General features: G+C 41.0%; 2 protein-coding genes across 4 annotated transcripts; both read left to right on the top strand.

The window, feature by feature from the left end:
- The first annotated feature begins 6526 nt into the window (after window positions 1–6526).
- Window positions 6527–10606, top strand: LOC115735556 (serine/threonine-protein kinase D6PKL2). The gene is made up of 2 exons (XM_030666850.2): window positions 6527–7271; window positions 9723–10606. The coding sequence occupies exons 1-2, from the start codon at window positions 6706–6708 to the stop codon at window positions 10516–10518; spliced, it is 1362 nt and encodes a 453-aa protein (XP_030522710.1). The 5' UTR covers window positions 6527–6705; the 3' UTR covers window positions 10519–10606.
- A 2330-nt stretch (window positions 10607–12936) lies between these two features.
- LOC115735459 (peptidyl-prolyl cis-trans isomerase CYP71) lies at window positions 12937–20082 on the top strand. 3 transcript variants are annotated; one of them, XM_030666699.2, is made up of 13 exons: window positions 12937–13313; window positions 14205–14290; window positions 14492–14580; window positions 14967–15206; window positions 15323–15444; window positions 16164–16239; window positions 16337–16444; window positions 16526–16702; window positions 16808–17025; window positions 17320–17452; window positions 18444–18667; window positions 19372–19525; window positions 19844–20082. In XM_030666699.2, exons 1-13 carry the CDS (start codon window positions 13162–13164, stop codon window positions 19925–19927), a joined length of 1863 nt encoding a protein of 620 aa, XP_030522559.1. In that variant the 5' UTR covers window positions 12937–13161; the 3' UTR covers window positions 19928–20082. The 3 variants fall into 3 exon arrangements, with proteins under 3 accessions (XP_030522559.1, XP_030522560.1, XP_048139969.1); XM_030666700.2 differs by lacking the exons at window positions 12937–13313; window positions 14205–14290 and having other exon boundaries at window positions 14972–15206; XM_048284012.1 differs by lacking the exons at window positions 12937–13313; window positions 14205–14290 and having other exon boundaries at window positions 14502–14580; window positions 14959–15206.
- The last annotated feature ends 1313 nt before the right edge of the window (window positions 20083–21395 follow it).

Consider the following 21395-nt stretch of genomic DNA (forward strand, 5'->3'; position numbering starts at 1 on the left):
GATGTGTATTTAAAAGTATTTTTTGGTACTTAGATCTCTTTTGGAAAAATGAATTGAATTTCATGACTTTATCCGAGGCAAAAAAAAAAAAAAAGTCAAATGTTTAAAATAAATTTTATTTTTTATATTATGTTATATTTATACTTATTTCTTAGTATTTATGTTTCTTCTTCTTCCACCGGTCGCCGGGCCTCGGCGACGGCCGATGATTGACTACACGATATCGAGCCTCCCTGGGATGCGGGGAGCTCAAGCTAAAACTTGCTGGATATGGCGAGGCTCGACCTCGTGTGGCCAGTTGTTGGCCGTCGCTGTGCGATCGGCGATAGTGGAAGAAGAAAAAGAAAAAGAAATATAAATGAAAATATTAAAAAATTCAAGATGAGCAATTTTTAAAAGTGTTTTCCGTCGACTAAGTCATTCTCGGCGAACCAAACGGGCGAAAGTTCGGAAAATCGATTCCCGAAAAATACTTTCACTACAAATCTTGCTATGTCTTCGTGTTCTAAAGTATGAAATTTACGTTCAATTACTTTATAATTGTTATAAATAAAAAAAAAAGCAACCATGATAAAGTACGACAAAAATTACAGCATTTGATAAGTAATTATGGAAGACAGTATGAATCGGCTGAATGAATAGACATCAAACTATAGATTCACCAAAGAATCGGATGGTTCATCGGCCATTTAGGATATTAGTTATTCACCGCACCATCTAAACTCCATATCGAATTGAATGGGAAGATACGTACCGAAGATCGATGGAGGGAAATAAAAAAAAATAAAAACGAAAAAAAAGGAAAGAAATGCAAAAAATTGAAAAAAATCGGTCATTTCAGCATTGATTGTGCCACGTACAATGACAAATCATCAAAAGATTTATCGCTAAATAAACCAAATTAAAAGGCTTAGATCTGGATTGATACGTTACAGTAGGCCTAAGACTTTTTTGATAATTTTGTTGAAAATATCTTCTAAAGCAAGCGTGAAGAGGGACGAGGGATATTTTCTTCGCAATCGCTTTGATCATAAACAAACACACCTGACGCAGAAGAAGATAAGGTTGCCACGACCGAAAATTAGAAATTTCATGTTAATAGATTATTAGATTAATTAAATTAACCAACCCAGCATGGACTCTCTCAAGTCTTATGAAATCGAAACTTTGGTTCAAGTAATTAAAGTGCAAATGATTTTTTAATTTCGGAGTAGGTTGATTAGAAATCTAAATAAAGTATCGTGAGAAATACTTAATTGTTGCAAACCGGAGATTTTAAGTTTAGGGGCTTGGTTACACTAATACCCTTTTCAGTACCCATTTCATGAAAATATCCGAGTTGGCAACTTTCGAGGATTCTGATTTAAAGTTCCAAAGGTGTAATTATTTTTTTATTTTTTATTTAAATGAATGCAATGCATGGATGTAATTGTATTCTAGGAACACAATTATTCTAATGACATAATAAGTGATGACTATCCTAATGCAACATGAATGCGGGACGAATTTTTTAAAGTTTTTGAATCTTAATGACATGCAGAACAACATGAATTCAAACCTACATGTTATGCAAAAATGACATGAATTTTTTAAAGTTTTTGAATCTTAATGGCATGTAACATTAGGCTAGATGAGTCTATCAATTTAAAAGGAACAAACCTTGACATTATCCTAAGTGACGTACGAATGCGATATGGCATCAATGACGTGTCAAACTAATAACATGCAATAAATAATATGGCCAAATGACATACCGAATTAAATGATATGACAGACTTTAATGACGTGGAAAAATTATATGACATGGCTAATCAATGCCGCATGAAAATGACATAACAGTTATGCGACTAGGCTTACATGACATGCATGTAGAATATAATGCTCGATCCGCATGAATTGACGAAATGTTCTAAACTAAATGCAACTACATGAGCGAGACATTTTTTGGTATTTTTTTAAATGAATTTTCGAAATAAAAAATTGATGGAAATCCGACCTGAGTTGGTTAAAGATTATCTTAAAAGATGATGAGAATATCGGCTCTTTCCATGCAATCCTTTATCTTCCCATCCTGTTTTACTCGTATTGCCGTGAACGCGTCCACGTTCGCTCGCCACCCGCCGGCTGGTCGATCTCCGAAATTTGCTTGACGATTTCACTGTTTTGCAGGATAATGCTCGTGGTTTGCTCACAAGATAAAGCCAGTGAAAGAGTCTGATTTGGTGGGATTTTTTCCTTGTTTTTTCTTTTGACCATGAGTACATCTGCCCCGTATAAAATAATTCTCTTCACTTCCCTATTATTGATTTTGTCTTCCACCTCAACCGTGGATATCCTGCCGATCTTGTCCTACGGGACTGAAATATGGTGAAACCAATATCCCTGTTTTGGCTATTATTTAAAAGTACAGGGCTTGGCCAAATTTGCATTGCCACGGGGTTTAGTCCAGTCAACTCAATCGAGCTCAGAACCATCACTTTAAATTCATCCGCCGCCGGTTCGACAAGATGCAAAATGCAATGTATGAATACTAAAGATTAAACACAAACTATATGAAAATAAATCAAATATTTTTGGTAGGGACTAAGGCTGGTCTCTAATTTTTATGCAAACTCATGATAGATTAAAAAGATCAAAATTTAGGTGTCAATAAAGGTAAGGCAACAAAAGGGTTGTTGGCTAAGTAGCACCAACACACGACACGACACGACACGACACGCCGACACATCATTCGAAAAAAATAAAATTCGGACACGTTGCATATTACATTTTTATTTTTATACATGATAAATTATAGGTTCACACTTTTTCCACTCCCACCAGAGCTAAAACACTCTCTATTAGAGTATTTTTGACAATATTAACCATTGTGGGTCACATCTTCTTTCAAGCATATTTTTGTTTGGATATGGTTTCACCGTTTAGGTTTCTTTTACTTCTCTTTGCCCCTCTCAATCCGATCATGGTTAAAGCCTTAGTAGTTCCGTAGAAAAAATTAAAAAAAAAATAAACATTTTCCTTTGCGATCTGCCTCTGTCACTTGTCATCCAAGCCGCATAGCACTCATTGATTTTTGAATCTACAATTGACGTAAAGGCGATTGCATTGAACTTCTTAACGGCGATCGGAGCACGTAGATTCGAATAATTGACAGACAATGGAGCCTCCTCATCGCATAAGGGCTTGGACATGAGGGCCGAGTTCGTAATCACCTCTGCGGCCCTTTCAATCGCTTGCGATGGCGGCTCGGCGACAAAGATTGGGACAAAGAAAGAGAAACCACGCGAACAAGGTAGGTGATGTCGAATCGGCCATAATAGTAATGATAAGGACCAAGAAGACAAAGATGGAGAAGCAGAAATTCCCGATGAACTTGATGAGGATTTGGGTGAGCGGTTCAGCTTCTTAATTTAAATCTTCATTCAATGGAGTTTTTCTTGTCTTTGTGATCGATCAATCGAAGTGTTTGATGCAAAATGGGAAAATGAACAACGAAGAGCAAAAGTGATGGAATGAGGGTGAAGAGTAAGATACAAGAAGGTTTTTTCACTTACAATAGTTTTGAATTGAAGAAGTGGATACGAAGAGGGTATTTGCAAATTTAGGCTTCAATTACGTCAATTGCTTGTGTAGGTGACAGACGCTTCCTTTTGTGCAGGTGAGATATATCTTTTTTTTTTTTTTTTTGTCGAATCCGGTGAGGAATGTAAAGAAACTATCTGTTATTGGCATGAGAGGGGAGTTTTATAAAGAGAGACTAGAGAAATAAATGATATGAAGGAAAGTGGCACAAAAAAGAGAAGAAAAAAAAATGAAGAAAGCTTAGAAAAGATGGGACCCACAAAGGTTAATATTGTCAAAACAATGTGCTATGGAGTGTTTTAGCCAGAGTAGGAGTGGAAAAAGCGCCACCATAAATTATATTAGCGGCGAGTTTCTTCTTATTCTTCTTTTGTTGTATCATAATTTTTTTTTTTTTGGAAAATGTGTACTTGTCATTAAAGTGCAATCAAGTCCTAAAACTTTCAAAAAGTACAATCAAGTTCTAAAACTTATCAAATTGATAAAATCAAGTCATTCCGTTAACACTGTCAATTTTATTAACGGGAAATGTTGACGTGGCATTTTTAAATTGATTTATCTACCCTACTTGGCATTTTTTATTCAGATCTTATTTAAAATTATATTAAAAAACTGAAAAAAAATGTTTTAGTTTTTAATAAACAAAACAGCAGAAAATAAAAATAAAAAACGAGAAAGCAGAGCTGGTGGGGACTGCCAAAGCCGCTGTCCAACGCCAGAGGGGCCGGCGACCTCCGCCGAGCAAGAGAAGGGTGGCCGACTCTCGCCCGGATCTGGGCAAGGCCTCGCCAGCCCACCTCCGTCCCCGCGGATCGGAGCCGCTCCCTCTGTTCTCATGCGAATGGGGTGAGTTCGGGTTTCGATTTCCTTCTCATTTTGCTGATTTGGTTATGGAGGCTCAATCTGCTGGGTTTGCATTTTCGCCGCTTCGCGTCAATTCGATTTGGAGATGCGTTGTTTTGCCTTTTTTTTCTTTCTGTCTTTTGATTTTCAGATTTTCTCTGGCATTTTGCCGTTTGAAACTTTTTGTCTTTTGTTCTTCTTTCTCTGCGGTGGATTTTTCCTTCTCCTCACTGAATGTTTCTGAACTCAGTTGTTTGGGAAGTTCTTCGTATTCCAATGAGAAGAAGGTGGTGGTGGTGGTGGTGGTGGTGGGGTCGAGCTCGTATTCGGCGGAGGACAAATTGTTCGCGCCGAGATTCGACGACTTGAGGTTCATGGAGACTATGGTGACTGCACACAGATAAGACACTCCCCCCTCCCAAATCCTATAATCTTCTTCCATTCTTAGACAACATTGAGTTTGTAAGACGTGATTCCAAAGAGGAACCGTTTCGATTTTCACCCTCCCTCTCTCGTGATTCCAGGGAGAGCGATGGTCGCCGGCCCCAGGCGAGGGCCGGCGTCGCCCAAATCTTTGCCCCCTTGCCTGGGAACGGCCACCCTTGCCCTTGTCCGGTGGAGGTCGCCGGCCCCTCCGGCGATGGGCGGCGGCGGCGGCAGCCCCTACCAACTAGCCTTCTCTTTCTCTTTTTTTTTTTCTTTGCTGTTTTGTTCATTAAAAAGTAAAACTTTTCTTTTTTTTAGTTTCTTAATATAATTTAAATAAAATCTGAATAAAAAATAATAAAAATACCAAATAGGATAGAAAAATTCATTTAAAAATGCCACATTAGCATTTTCCGTTAATAAAATTGTCAGTGTTAACGGAAGGACTTGATTTTATAAATTTGAAAAGCTTTAGGATTTGATTGAATTTTTTAAGAGTTTTAGGACCCAATTGCACTTTCGTAACAAGTTTTAGGACTTCTAGTGTACATATCTTTTTTTTTTTGTCTGACTAAGTATAGTAATTTTGGGATAGGTGAGTGTATGACTTTAGTGTATATATTTTTGATAAATTTACATATTAATCCCTAATTTATTGAAAATACTTAAAATTGATTCGGTCGTGTCAAAATGGCTTGTCAAGATGCTGGACTAACGTGTCACTGGTGTATCTGGAGCGCCGATCACTTGTTGGTCACATGTCGAAAAGTGTTGGGAGAGTGTCAAAAAGTGTAAGAGTATCCGTAGACCCACACTGGTGTATCTGGAGCGCTGATCACTTGTTGGTCACATGTCGAAAAGTGTTGGGAGAGTGTCAAAAAGTGTAAGAGTATCCGTAGACCCACAGAGAGTATTGTTGCTTCATAAATTGTTGGATTGACGCGTTTCAATGCCGCGTGATATCGGATGGATTTGCGATTTTAAGCATTTAACTGCGATGGTTGAGAATTGCCATCGCCTTCAGGCTTCAATCCAGGTGGCTTTCTAGTGACGACGACAATAATGAACATAATGTAAACAGATGGTGATCATATTGACGGAAGTTGGGTGGTGGATAGGAAAATTCAAGTGCCGCAATTGGCCTAATTCAAGACGGAGGGAAATATCGGGGCCGTTCTCGACGCGATTCTAACAAAGATAGTCGCATCGAGCTCAAATTCGAAGCCAAAGATGTGGATGGGTTTGGGGAGTGAACGTAGATGCGGGTAAAAGTAAAAAGCGTTTCATTAGAGATCTCTGAAGTTGTTACATCTAAAGCGTTGTTATGTTCCAATGTCCGATTCAAAGGAAGTGCTTCTCTGAGCAAGGTAAAAAAGTTTCCCTTGTCGGAATTATTATAAAATTGTTACATTTGCTGTGAAATGCACGATCGCAGTTATGTCTAAATCAGAAGATTTATTATGTATCTTAATTTCGAAAATAACCACCAGAAAGGAAAACTTGAAATCGTCCTAGAATTATAGTTATTTTTCTTTAATTCTTCGTGGATTTATTTATTTATTTATTTTAAATGAAGCTAGATGCATGTTTAGACTGTTTTTAAATCCTTAAGGCTGCCGAATGAGAATGAAAAAGGATAGAAGTAACCGTTATTTTATGGTCTAAGCAGCGCGGCCCACCCATTGTCTCCAAAATCCCCGCAAAAGTCCAACTAATTACAATGGGCCCAGTCAATCACGTGGCCCAACTTATCTGCTCTTTGCCGGCCCAACCTCCATTCCCAATTTCCCACTCTTCAAAACCTCTCTCACTCCCTTCTTCCTTCACTCACACACACACCACACTCTCTCTCAGATGGAGCCATGGCTGGACGGCTTAGCCGACGATCTACAGAGCCTGAGCTTCACCTCCACCGCCACCACCACAACCACCACGGATGTTAACCGGAGCACACGCTGCAGCTCCGAGGCCACTCTCACGGTGGCTTCGTCCTCGGCCCACGGCTCATTCTCCTCCTGCACCGCCAAGCCCGGCCACGGCCTCCGCCCTCACCTCGCGCTCTCCGACCTCCGATTCCTCCACCAGCTCGGCTCCGGCGACATCGGTTCCGTCTACTTGGCCGAGCTCAAGTGCGCCTCCGCATCGGCCGCCGCGGACGACGGCGGTGGCGGCGGCGACTGCCCGGTGTTCGCCGCCAAGGTGATGGACAAGCGAGAGCTCGCTAGCCGGAGCAAGGAAGGGAGGGCGAGGACGGAGATGGAGATCCTGGAGATGTTGGAGCATCCGTTCCTGCCGTCGCTCTACGCGAGCCTGGACTCGCCCAAGTGGCTCTGCCTCCTGACGGAGTTCTGCCCCGGCGGCGACCTCCACGTGCTCCGCCAGCGCCAGCCCCTCAAACGGTTCGAAGAATCTGCCGTTAGGTACGTCACGTTCTCGTCGTCTCTCTCTCTCTCTCTGTAAATTTCTTTTCCCTTGCTTCGAGCAGTAAACTGAGCTCGCATTTCCGCACTCGCTCGCTCCTAGAAACTTTCTCGAATTGTTACACGCCTTGAACAGCGGATTGTTGCGTGAAAAACAAATCACGAATAAACAAATAAAATAATCAAAAATTCGTAATACGGATTTAAATATGAACACGCGAAAGTGCTCTCCTCGGGGCGGTTGCGCAGTTTATGCATCCGTTGCAGAGTCGCGATGTTAACTTTCTGGAATCCGATTGGTTCCGATCGGGAGCAGAAATCGAAGAGACGGACGGTTAAAGGAGCGGGGCGCGGCATCCGTGTACGTGTGGGTTCACCATACGTGCGCAGATTTGCAGTTTTCATTGAACAGTGGAAATCACTGTTTGGCTAGTTAGGCTACATAATGCTCCGAAAACGACGCGTCGTTGGGCCCTATCACCTGGCAAACCTAGTGCAGCCGAGGTCGCGAGGGGGTCCCACTAGGGTCGTTTGGAGATTAGAAGTGAAACGAAGCATCGTTTCCGATTTTTACCTGGAATTTTGCTGTACTTTGTCTTTGGGTGGGTCTAGTACAGTGAGCGGCTCTTTTTTAAGTATTTCGTTTTCCTTTGAAGGCCATTTCAATAAGTTACTACGATATTGATAAAATTAGTGTCGCGTTGGGGAATTCACCGTGAGGAAAATTAGGAACAATTAAAATAATCATGTGGGTGGGGGGGGGCCCACTTCGAGCTTCGAGCCTTCAACGCTCTCAATCAGGTTAGTGGAACTGTGGAAGGTTTGCAGATTCGGCAGGTGCCCATTGAATACTCAGCTTTATTCAAGAGTTTCTGAGTAAACTAATTACCACGTTAGAGCCACTATGCTTGCTTTTAATGCTTAATATACACACGTACGGGTGAACTGGCTCAGTCGTGGCATTGTTATTTGTTCCATGTCTTCTTTATAACTTCTGCAAGTGGTCGTGGCTCTAGAACTTCTCCGAGGTGACGCAACTAGAGATTTTGCTTCGAGCAGTTTCGTTCCTGTTGACGTGATTTATAAATGGGGAAAGATGCTTCTAAGTCCGAATGCTATTTTGAACGCTAAAGATGCTTCTTTTTGGATGGGAGTTCTACGTGAAGTCTGGGGCTTGGGGCGGTTGACTTTTGGGTATTGGTTGACTGAACGTACCGTTTTCTTTTACCCAGCTGTGGGGTTAGGTCAGCGGTTTAAATTCTCGCTCGAATTGCGTACAGCGGTCGACCAGCTATCACTTCACGAACTCATTTATTAAACCGATCCTGACGCTTTGAGCTTTGAATTCCTTAGCCTACTTGTTTAAATTCGGAGCTCGTACCATGTGGATTGGCTTGGCGTTTTGTTAGGTGGTCCAGGTGAAATCTCTGTCATTGATGGAATAGTTGTGGTAGACTCATTGCATCCTTTTGGTACAGTGGGAGTTATTAGGCAGTCGCGAGGATGTATGGTCGGCTTCTTCAAGCGTGTATACTGCCGTCAGCAATTGAGATGTAATAGTCACGCCGGTCTCAATCGTACGGATACTTGCAAAGTCAAACTTTCGAGAAGAGGGGACACTCGATATTAGAGTGCGCATGACGATACTTTTAGAGTAAAATTTTTGCTTTAAAAAAAAATTCATTTGGTAATGTAATTTCTAGAGCAAAAATTTATTTAGTTATGCAACTTCAATTTTTTATTTTTCGAGTATTATTTTGCCCTAAAAGTAGTTTTGGAGTCATTTGAAAAAGTAAAAAAAATTACTTTAATCTAGAAGGAAAAAAATCAATTTCTGCTTAGAAACAGAAGTAAAAAAAATCAAATTCTAACTAGAAATTGATTTTTTTAAAGAGAAGTGTTGCCGTGCGTGCTCTTTATTGGCTCCAGTTCTTGAGAAGCCACGGGGAAGAGGCATATGTCTTCCAAAAGGGCGGCAAATAGTTCCCATTTGCGCAGTGCTAGATACAGATCAGAATAGCTAGTTTGTCTTTTTTTCATTTGGCTAGGAAAGTCCTTTTAAGGAGACTCAAAAAGAAGGAACTCCGCGGGATATAATAGGCATGAAGTATTCAGCTTACCTGAAAGATGTCCCCAAGAGTTCAAGACCAGATGTTAGGAAGATAAGCGTTCAGGTATGCCCCATTGGATTGCAAAGCTCAAGTCTCAAGTGGGATGTCGATTATTTTTCACGTTGCTCCTCATTATTGGTCCCAAAATTTCCCCCGGAAATCACGTCGTGTCGCTTGTTCCCGTCTTTATGACGCCAGGTACCGTGGCTCGTGCTTTGTACATTTTTCTATTTGTCTCTTAGCTTAGATTAGTGCTCGTCAGTGTTATCTTTATCTGTTTTGAGGTCTTCTGTACTTTTATATTTGGCGTTAAATGTGGCAAGTCTCGTGATCTCTCCAGGTTCTACGCTTCGGAGGTGGTGGTAGCTCTAGAGTACCTTCACATGATGGGAATCGTTTACCGCGACCTGAAGCCTGAAAACGTGCTCGTCCGATCGGACGGCCACATCATGCTCACTGACTTTGACCTCTCGCTCAAATGTGACAGCTCGACGTCGACGGCCCAGATCGTCTCCGACCAGAACCCCCTGATCTCGGCCCCTAAGACCGACAACCGGATGGACCCCCCGCCCTTCACCTCGTCCTCATGCATCCTCCCCAACTGCATAGTCCCTGCCGTGTCCTGCTTCGGCCCGAAGCGTAAACGCAAGAAGAAGCAGGGGCGCTGTGGAGGGCCGGAGTTCGTGACTGGGCCCATCGACGTACGGTCCATGTCGTTCGTCGGGACCCATGAGTACTTGGCCCCGGAGATCGTCTCCGGAGAGGGCCACGGGAGTGCTGTTGACTGGTGGACACTGGGGATATTCATGTTCGAAATGTTCTACGGTGTGACCCCCTTCCGGGGGATGGACCATGAGCTGACCCTGGCCAACATAGTGGCTCGAGCTCTTGAGTTCCCCAAAGAGCCTGCCGTGCCGGCTGCAGCGCGGGACCTCATAACCCAATTATTGGTTAAGGACCCGGCTAGGAGGCTGGGGTCGACGATGGGCGCGTCGGCGATCAAGCATCACCCATTTTTCCAAGGAGTGAACTGGGCATTGTTGAGATGTAATCGACCACCGTTTGTACCCCCTCCCTTTAGTAGAGACATTGTATCGGACGAGAGTTGTCCGGAGACTCCAGTTGAGTATTATTAGCAAGTTAAAGCAATAAATAGAGTGCACACATGATCCTTCGGAAAATGGCCTACTGCGCATGATGGTCTTGTTGCGAAGTTATTATTTCTCAAGTTGGTGCATTTGCATTTTCTACTGCATTTTATTTGCCTGAATAGAAAGATGAACAGAGATGGGATTACACTGCAATTTTTCTTTTTTTGGGAAATACACCAAACATAAAATCCCGAATTGGATTCCAAATTGCGGTTAATTGGCACTCCTCGAAGAGGAACCTATTTTGTGAAAGATCCTAACTTTCGTGCTTTGATGGGTCTCCGAGATCCTTTCAATGACTTACGTTGTGTCGAAGGGATATCTATATGATCCGATCGATTGCGTAAAGCTTCCACTGCTATTGATAAGGGCTGCTAGCCTCTTGTTAGCTGCTTCTCCCGTCCATGATTCAATGGATATTACCGCATATTTTTGTACATATCGTCTCAATGGATTCCTAATCACGACGACCACAGAGTGAGCGAGTGCATGCTTGGGCGACCACCAGACGGTTACCTCGTGTAGAGATGCGACTGTTGGGGATGGCTACCCAAATAACATGACATTAACAGCGGTCCAACCTGTCTAGATCTGCACACGTGCGAGCACACATAAATATGCAAACACCTGCAGAGAGAGAAAGAGAAAGCAGTAACTACCATCGCAATGGTCATAATGTCCACGGTGGTCTTGTTATTCATGCACCGGAATAAATATCCCCTCCATCCCTTTTTTGCTTTTCCTTTCGTCTGATTAATATCGCGATCCAATCTAGCTGGATATAAAAAAAAAATAAAAATAAAAAATCTCATATACGAACCTTGAATGCTTTCTTCAAGATTTATCTAGTCTCCGCTGAGTTTATCCGGTTCGGGACGCAGCGCCAAATACAGACTTTAGATCTTATCCTGATTCCTATTCAGGCCGGCAAATGGAGCCAAGCACAGAAATCTCCAAGATATTATCACTTCTAATATAAAAAAAAAAGACATACATATACACGTATGTACATATTGTGGGGGATTATATGTATGGTGCAATATGCCAAATGGGAAGGAAGGGGGGGGGAAGAGTGGCACCATGTGGATGTCGATTCCCTAGGAAAGGAAAGCAAAAGGGGAGGGAGGGGGAGCTATCAACAACCTTGGGAGTCGGCCCCACATTCCCCCTGTGGAATAAGCAGTCCACGTGGGCCGTGGGGTGCTGTGTTGGGTGTGGGGCAGGGCTATCGGGTTTCTCACGTACAAGCACCGGATGCACCGAATCTCTGCCCTCCCGATCCCGACCCGACCCGCATTCCATGGGACTGCCCTTCTTGCCTCGTGAAAACCCAAAACGGTCATCCTTCTTGCCTTTTGCTCGGATCCGTCTTTCTGGACGAAATCATTTAGGATGCACTCATTTTCACCAAAAAAATAAAAAAATAAAAATCAACTATTCAGAAGATATTTTCTTAAAATTGTATCGCTGACAAAATAAATGAACGAAACTATTTTTATCGTCCACGAAAATATTTAGACATAATTTATTGTCGGTGATAAAAATATCTCGCAATAATTAATTATTTCAAGCGATACGAGTGATTATTTAAAAAGTATTTTTTTAAATCATTTATTTTTCACGAGGCAAACGAAACCTGAACTATAGTATTATTTTTTCGTAATAGAATACCGCAACCGCTTAGTCTATAAGAAGGACATCGCCTAGCGAATTATTTAAGCAGTGATCATTCGGAGGTTAATATTTACCGGCAAGTAATATTACCAATGCTTGCTCGATGAGAGACTGAAGCCGATCCACATTGCCTGGTGATGCTTTCCCCGTCGGATGTGGGATCGATTCATCCATCTTCATCGGACGTTTTGACAGCAAGTCAGAAGCTCGCGTTTCGTCCGGGTAGCTCTCTCGCCTTCGCAATCACTCATCGCCTCATCAAATTAGTATGGACCTTAGTCCTCGTCGGCGTTACCTACTCCACGGAGAGAGTAACACGAGATCGACTCTATGTTAAACAATGTAGTAAAGATTGTATCCCACACTAGAGTCACTTAAGACATTTTCCGTATCTACCGGCCCCCCACTACATGCAATAATCTCACAATTGTGAAGTCATCATAATCTCTCGCGAAATAATTCTTTAATTTCACAAACGAATTAGCAAATCTTGCTCAAAAGACTTAATCGGATTCGATGCGCGTGGATTGCTTTAGGATGAAGTTCACGAGCCAAGCGCACCCTGCGTAATTCCAGTGTCAACGCCTAGATAAGCACTATCAGACTGTTGCGGGCTGGCCCATTTAAACACTTTCGGACCCAAATCCGATTCGGCCCGCCCATTTTGGCAAGAAGAAGAAAAGGATTTCAATTAGATCGAGCCCGAAGGCCCAAAAACGAAAACAGAAAAGAAAACACGTCTTCTTCTCTCAACGAACCGACCCGTCGTCGCTTTTCCTCGAGCGCAAAAACGGCGCCGGTGAACTCCGGGTCAGCACACTGCCCCTAACTCTCATCTCTCCGACGCCCAACTCGGGAGCTCCAGTAGCTTCTCAGCTCATCGTCCTCATCCTCGCAAGTTCAAGGTCGCGACGCATTCCGATCTTCACTCGAAGCAGAGGCCGAGAATCAGCCATGGAAGAAGCTCAGCCAACCAACGGTGCTTCCGTAGCCGCGGACGCCGAAGAGGACCAGATTATTGGACCCGGTCCGGCCCCTCCAGCCCGGCGGAAGCGCCCTCTCCAGTTCGAGCAGGCTTACCTCGACGCCCTCCCCTCTGCCAACATGTAAGTCTACTCGCCTGGTGGTGTCATGTCTAGGGTTTAGGGTTTATCGATCTCAAAGGACCTTTTGGAGCGTCTTAGTTGAACGGAGTCCCGCGCGCGCGCCTTTGAATGCGTCTCCGTAGGTTGTTTTTGTGGTTTTGGTGATTGCCGCGTTAGATTATGGGATTTGTGATGTTTATTGTGCTTATTTCCGTTGCCAATGGGTCGAAGATATGATTTTGATGGTCTTTTGATGTTCTCTCCATCTGTAATATATCCTTCTTCATTAGCGTGGGCAATGGTTGTTAATCTTTTGTCCCATTGTACTGGATGCTTGTAGAGCACTTGGTTAAATGTTTTATGTAACAATGGAGGTAAACCATGGCAGTCTGTTCCAAGCTGAAAATTTTTCCTGCACGTTTTCCCTTTGATGAGGGGGTTGTTTAGTAGCTTTTAAGTCTTCAAGAATCTTCTGTTTGTATTCTCTTCTGGCTGAATGTATGCTCATGTTTCCTTCCATGGTGTATTCACAAAGAACTCGAAAGCAATGAATAAAGGATCTCAAGCGAGACGAATGTACTCTATACCCATTGAAGTGATGCCAAAGTTAGTGATACCTTTAAAAAACCACGTACCATGGTCGTATAGTTTTACTGGCAGGAGTGCGGTATAGCTTCCCATTTAGTGCTTCAAGTGATTTTTTTTTTCCGGTTATTTCATTTTCATTTTATTTCAAATTTTCTTGCAATCTGTTAACTTGTGTGAGACTTATCACCAATTTTTATTGGCAGTACTTGAAACTAGAATGATATCACGTAGAGACGTATGCAGACATTATGCTATTCTTCCGAAATTCTCGATGTCCGTACGTTGCAAGTGAATATATCCTTATTGCATATCATCATATTTCAGGTACGAAAAGAGCTATATGCACCGAGATGTGGTGACTCATGTTGCAGTGTCAGCTGCAGATTTCTTTATAACTGGGAGTGCTGATGGTAAAAGTGTTATGGACTTTAATTTCTTGTTGCAATATGTTTGAACCCATATTGGAGATGATGTGTAAATTCTGTGTTATCATATGTACTAAATGGAAGATAATATTTATCCATATATAATCAATCTATTTATTTATTTGAAGCAATTTTTGCCCCTCGTTGCATCATACAGCTTGTGTTTTTCGTGTTTTCTCCCCTCAGGACACCTAAAATTCTGGAAGAAAAAGGCCATTGGAATTGAGTTTGCAAAGCACTTTAGATCACATCTTGGACCTATCGAAGGATTAGCTGTGAGTTTTCCTCTTTCTCCTCCTCATATAACCTGGTGTTTGTGGACCCAAACTTTTGTCTCATGGTTGTCACTGACTTTTCTGTTCAGCTATTATTGAAAGAATTTAGTTAATAGTCATCTCTACAAATGCAGACACCCGAATTAGTTTTATTTCTTCTTTTGTTTTATGTAATTTACTCAATGATAGCATTTATTGAAGAAAAGTTATTATCTGAGATTAGTTAAAGGAGATTAAATCATAACTTGGATTTTTAGTTGTTCACTTCTTTTGTTTGGTTCCTATTCATGCATTTGTGTTCACTTCTGCTCTATGATGTCTCTGTTTACTTTCTAGTTTGTTTATGTTTGGCACATTTATCATGATTACTAAATTCAGCTACGCAGGTTAGTATTGATGGGATGCTTTGCTGTACTATCTCGAATGATCGTTCGGTGAAGATTTATGATGTAGTCAACTATGACATGATGGTCATGATTCGTCTACCATATGTTCCTGGAGCTGTGGAATGGGTATACAAACAAGGGGAGGTTAAAGCTAAGATTGCCATAAGTGATCGTGATTCTTCTTTCGTACGTATATATGATGCTCGTGCTGGTACAAATGAACCCTTGTGTTCTAGAGAGGTAATTTCGGCCATGAAGATTATTCTAGATACCACTTCACATCCTTATATGGGGACTTCATTACTCGTGTTTCTAGTTGGCTCATGCTTTTGTTGCTATGTTTGTTTGGCCTGCAGATACACATGGGTGCAGTAAAAATTATGAGGTACAACCATGCATTTGACACAGTGATATCTGCTGATTCAAGAGGCATCATTGAGTACTGGAAACCCGATACACTGACTTTTCCAGAGGATGAGTATGTGAATGACTCGTGTTTTTATATCCTCGAAACTACATCTATTCTGTGCATGTTTTTAAGTAAATGAATAGCGGTTAAACCTGGGGTAATAACTTTTCAAATTTTCTTCTAAAAGCATATCTATTCCAGTTTCATTAACTTCTGTGCTTGTCGAGGCTGTTGATATAGTGATCGCTTTCATGAAGTGATCCCTAGTACTTGTAGATCAACCATATATTGAATCTCATAAGAAACTCTGCTTAGAGGCCCACCATTGCGCATGTTCACAAAGAAAACAAGTGTTTTGTGTCCATATACATATAGGGCCAAGTGGGGGTACAGCTGCCCCTAAGATGATGCTTACAAGTGAATACTAGCTCCAGAATTGGTATGGCATTGGTATGGCTGATGTATGAGTGCTCTAATTTTATTGGCAAACCTTTGTTGGGCTTTTGGTTGCAAAAGAAGAAGATTGTCCAGGTTGGGAAGTGCTAATTGGCCTTCAAATTCCTGCGTGAACATGACAACTAGGTTGTTGCAGTGTGGCATTCAAGTTCTTGCATGAACATGAGAATAAAGTGATTTCATAAGTTGACTGTGATTTGATTCTCCCAAGATCTTGTCTTTTTCCTTTTCATTTTTGGGTGTCAGAGATTATTTTACCTCATATGGGTTGGGCTCATTTTTGCATGAATAAGCTGCATAACATCTTCTGCTCTTTTCCATGTTGCTTGCAGGGTGAATTTTACATTAAAGAGTGATACTAATCTATTTGAAATTGCGAAATGTAAAACGAGCATTTCGGCTATTGAGGTATTAGATGTGTTCTTTGTGAAGCTTTTCATGTCTTTTAATTGCGTAGGCTTATATATTTATAATTGAACTTTGTTTCCTGGTAATGCCTGTCCAGGTGAGCCCAGATGGGAAGCAATTCTCTGTTACATCACCTGATCGTAGGATCAGAGTTTTTTGGTTCAAGTCTGGTAAGCTGAGACGAGTTTATGATGAGTCTCTTGAGGTAATTTTACCTTTCCGAATGTAATTGCAATGTAGTCTACTTTTCATTTCGGATGTGATAGTGTTCTCATTTGTCAATCAGGTTGCCCAAGATCTACAGAGAAGCAATGTCCCTCTATATCAGCTGGAAGCTATTGATTTTGGGAGAAGGATGGCTGTTGAGAAAGAAATTGAGAAAACAGAAAATGTACCACAACCAAATGCAGTCTTTGATGAAAGTTCCAACTTTATTTTGTATGCAACACTACTTGGGATAAAGGTGAGAAGCTACAAATTTGTTTTCTTCATTTTCTTTATCTGAAAGCAACTATATGTGGCTGTGGGCTGGTCAATTTATTTTTCCATCCTTTGTTCTTAATTGTAGGTGGTTAATTTACATACCAATAAAGTTGCCAGAATACTTGGAAAAGTTGAGAACAATGACAGATTCTTGAGAATTGCCCTGTATCAAGGGGACAGAAGCAGCAAAAAAGTTAGAAAAATCCCTGCTGCTGCTGCAAATGCAAATGAGAACAAGGAACCACTAATGGATCCTACGCTTTTATGCTGCGCATTTAAGAAACATAGAATCTATTTATTCAGGTGCGGAATCATTCTATGTCATTGCAGGAATTCATCTTTTTTTGGGTAAATGCATTTGGTGCTTGATTCCCAACGTTTTGCATGTCTTTATTATCTAATGTCCCAGCAAATCTTAGATGATCAAGTTCTGCGCCATCACCTAACCGGTGTATTTCTCTGATTACTCATTATAGCATTGTCAGATATACTGCTATAATTCTATGACACGGCATTTTACTTCGTTTGTGAGAAGTTTGCTTCTACCCAATTTTTTGTTTGGATCAATTTTGAGGTCTCTTTGCATTTTGATTACAGTCGGAGAGAACCTGAGGAACCTGAAGACGCAACAAAGGGGAGGGATGTGTTCAATGAGAAGCCTCCTCCTGATGAGCTTCTGGCTGTATCTGATATAGGAAAATCAGTTACTACTTCACTTCCCGACAATGTGGTGAGTTTCTTCCTCCTTACATTGTGCTTGACATTGTAGAGTAGATTGTTCTTGTAACGCTCAACTGGATGAAGGACATTGTTGTGGGTCATTCTAAATAGCAGATTTTCCCACCTTTTTCCTCCAGTTCTCATCCTACTTTTTAGTTGTCCATTCTGAAGAGAAGCATGTGGAGAAGCAAAGAGTGATACAGCTTTTGTATTTCCAAATTGTAGTTCATATTGAATTTGCTACTCGACTGAGGGTGCTGCTTTTGGGAATGGAACAACTGTGAACTGTGTTTTAGAGAATTCTTTTCATGCGGCTAGGTGGAAAGGAGTATGATGTTGGAAATGAGAGAATGCCAAGAAGGGGAAAGAAATGGAAAAAAAAAGAAAGAAAGAGAGAGGGATTGGTAAGCGTGCAGTGGTCGACCTTTTTTCTTACTAGAAATTAGGGGAAAGGGGTGAAGTACAAAGAACAGTTCATTGCATGGATTGATTCCTCCAATGTCAATTAAACCGAGATGAGAAACTCTTGTCCTTCTGTGGGTGTAATCTGCAGAAATGTTAGTCTGGAGCACGTTAAACTGGAGGTGTTAAGTAGTGAAATGATCTTGAAATTTCATTCGTGGCCCTGTTGAAGTGAGAAAGCTGTGAGTTTGTGAAATCTATTCTGTAAATTGAAATAGTTCTTCACACCATGTGTAAATTATGTATTGTTTTACAAAACTGTGTTGCAAACAGATAAACGACACCATAAGAAGTTTATTTTAACTCTTCAGTTTCCATTGTAGTCCATTTCCTCTCCCAGAGAGCAAGATACAAGTCTTTTCCTTCCGCTTAACTTCCTGTTTTATGTTCTTTTGATATTTGTCATTTTTCCTGGATCATGATGCAAAATACTTTTTGCTCTTTGTTCATGAGGCTCTTCAAGGACTTCTACATGTATCCGTTCTGTAAGCGCTTTGCATGGTTAGTTTATGACATTTGCTTCCATGCTTGTTTGCTAGATTCTTCATACGACAATGGGCGACATTCATATGCGGCTGTACCCAGAGGAGTGTCCAAAAACTGTGGAGAACTTTACTACTCACTGCAGAAACGGCTACTATGATAATCTCATCTTTCATCGGGTCATTAAAGGCTTCATGATACAGACAGGTGACCCTTTGGGAGATGGAACTGGAGGACAATCAATTTGGGGAAGGGAGTTTGAGGATGAATTCCACAAAAGGTGATTTTACTTATCATGAATATGATATGAGATGTATGTTTGAAGCAAAACAAGGATGTACGCTTGCTTTTGTGCCTCCCCTAAAATTTTCTTTTCTTGGTTTGGTTTTTTTTTTTTTTGGGTCAGAACTTGGTTTGATATTCGCATTGAATACAAATATAAAGCAGGTTGTGGAAGTAAGTGTCTCGGTTTAGGTATGGAGTGTTTGGTCAGTTCATCGTAAAAACATTGTTGACAGCTAAGGAATTGGATGCTCTTTTGACTTCATTCATGGAATAAGAAGGCCGAGAAAGTCTACTCAAAGATTTTAAAGATTGAGGATAGGACTGTCATCTTCCCTCTGAAATTACATCCTCCTTGACTGGTCGCCTAAGTTCTACCTTACTTCTGGCATGTGTCTATGAATCTCTGAAGTTGCAATTTCTGATTCAATGTATTTAGGTACTCTAGTTTGCTGCCATTACTCCTATGTCACTCGTTTTTGAAAAATTAGCTTGTGAGGTACTCTAATTTGGCTATCAACACAACTCTTGTCACATGTTAGTAGCATTTCTTTTTTGTGTGGTACCTATCAGTCTCTTAATTGTTTCTTATTATGGGCTTGCATTTCTTTTTCCCTCTTCGGTACTGTTCTAATTCCCTTTTTTGTCTGAGGCTTTTTCCAGAAGAAATCTGACCTTGAATTGCACATTCTGTTGCTGCAGTTTGAGGCATGACAGGCCTTTCACAGTGTCAATGGCAAATGCAGGCCCCAACACCAATGGTTCTCAGTTTTTTATCACCACAGTGGCTACACCGTGGTTAGATAACAAGCACACTGTTTTTGGTAGAGTTGTCAAGGGAATGGATGTTGTACAGGTAATGAGATCTAAGTTTCCTGTTGCCAAGGCATGCATGAATAGTCGTCGATGTTGCAGTGCATCTATTATCGCATCACTGAGTTTGGTGCTATGCAGTAGTTTCCTTCATGGGATGTGATAATGCAATCATTGCTTGAGCTCGGGGCTATTAGTTTCTGGAGGAACTAGTAGTCCTACTATGGTCGGGAACTTCTCGATAACGAGGACATCAGCGTAGCTGTGTGATTTGTTGATTTCTTTATCTGTTTGAATAGATTCTTTGGATAAGTTTCTGACCGATTGAGAAGAACTTGAAACCCTAATCATGTTGTTGCAGGGGATAGAGAAGGTGAAGGTGGACAGGGCTGACAAACCATACCAAGATGTGAAAATCTTAAATGTGACTGTCCCAAAGTCTTGAATATAGTTGATTTATCAGTGGAATTATGGGGATTGGACAGTTCTCTCCTCCGACATGATATCCGGCGGAACCCTCGGATTCCCTCTGGCCCTTGTTGTCTGAAGTTGATTTTGAGAGGAAACAGTGGACGAATGAAATCGTCGGAGATGAAGGAAGATAATGAAGCAGAGACTACTAACAAGTGCTTCGGATTTATCCATTGTGATTTTGAATTCATTTTTAAATGGGTTCATACCTCATGCGTTGTTCTCTTGCTAGGCTTGAACTTGATTTGCCAAGGAAAGGGAGAAGATTAGCTCAAGGCCCCGGCATTTGCGGATCAACCTAAGAACGAAAGTGTAATCGTCTGTTCATTCCTTTTTATTTTTGATGTTGTGTTGTGATAATATCTATAAAAAAAAAAAAAAGAAAATGAAGAGAAGGCGTAAAATTTCTCTTTGCAAATAATCCACTAGCCATTTAACGGCGAAGGATGGAAAAGAACTCATCGATCTTGAATTCTAGTTATGAAATAGCCAACTCCCTGGGATGCGGGAAGGTAAGCCTTCCATTGATCCACTAAATCCTTTTGTAAAACCATATTAAGATATTTTAGTATCATAACGGAGTCGTTAAAATTGGCAAATGACAAATGGTATGGCAGGTACCCAAAACTCCTCTTCATGTCCAGGGCTCTAAATTTGTATTTAGGGAATCATAAATATAATCTATTTCATTTCCGTTCATAATCACCGTAAAAAATTGGTGAGGTTACGTTTGTCGATAATGCTGGACGAATGGATAGGACGTAACAATAGACACGTGTTGTTATGTCAATTGAGAGTCTAGCCACGTCAGATTTTTAATTACATGTTGAAACATCGAATTTTTAAGCGTCGAATGGATGAAAGGTCCTTTTAAATCCATCGGTACAGGTATGGAGTATTATGAGAGAGGAAAAAAAAACTTTAGATAGTGTTATGGTTAATGGTAGGTTAGTTATGCTAAGTGTGGCGCTAGTAGTTCCCATGTCGATATTTATGTGCTTGTTACTAGTCAGGTGTTTGTTTAAATGCCAAAAAAGTATATTCATCTATTTGTGATCTTGGTTCAAGTCTTCTTGGGAATATCCCTAGAGTAAAATTCTAAATGTACCATACCGATGTATGTAATGCAAACTTAAATTGTTTACCCATTTTGCAAAGGATTAACATTATAGTGTCTTTCACTAAGATATTCTATTATAGACTTTAAATTAGTTTTTTTTTAAGGCAGATTGGTTGTTGTGATCCATCTCCCCAAGCGATATTGAGGACCCACCCTCCTGTCTAGGCTTGAGGCATTCAGAATTATACCGCTCATCGAAATTTGAACTTAAAGTTATAAGGATAGGAGTAAACTCTCTTATCATGCAAGACGACATTTTATTCGTCGTATGACCTAATATTAGAAATGTTTCCAGTCGAAAAAAAATATACCCTTGGCCTAA

This window comes from Rhodamnia argentea, chromosome 8, assembly GCF_020921035.1.
Source record: "Rhodamnia argentea isolate NSW1041297 chromosome 8, ASM2092103v1, whole genome shotgun sequence".
NCBI lineage: Eukaryota > Viridiplantae > Streptophyta > Magnoliopsida > Myrtales > Myrtaceae > Rhodamnia > Rhodamnia argentea.

Bases quoted from the DNA above. Each gene is read 5' to 3' on its own strand.
- LOC115735459 (XM_030666699.2), top strand. From the start codon at position 13,162: ATGGAAGAAGCTCAGCCAACCAACGGTGCTTCCGTAGCCGCGGACGCC. The intron at 15,207-15,322 runs GTAATTTCGGCC...TTTGGCCTGCAG, and splicing joins AACCCTTGTGTTCTAGAGAG to ATACACATGGGTGCAGTAAA. The intron at 18,668-19,371 runs GTGATTTTACTT...CTGTTGCTGCAG, and splicing joins GAGGATGAATTCCACAAAAG to TTTGAGGCATGACAGGCCTT.
- LOC115735556 (XM_030666850.2), top strand. From the start codon at position 6,706: ATGGAGCCATGGCTGGACGGCTTAGCCGACGATCTACAGAGCCTGAGC. The intron at 7,272-9,722 runs GTACGTCACGTT...TGATCTCTCCAG, and splicing joins TTCGAAGAATCTGCCGTTAG to GTTCTACGCTTCGGAGGTGG.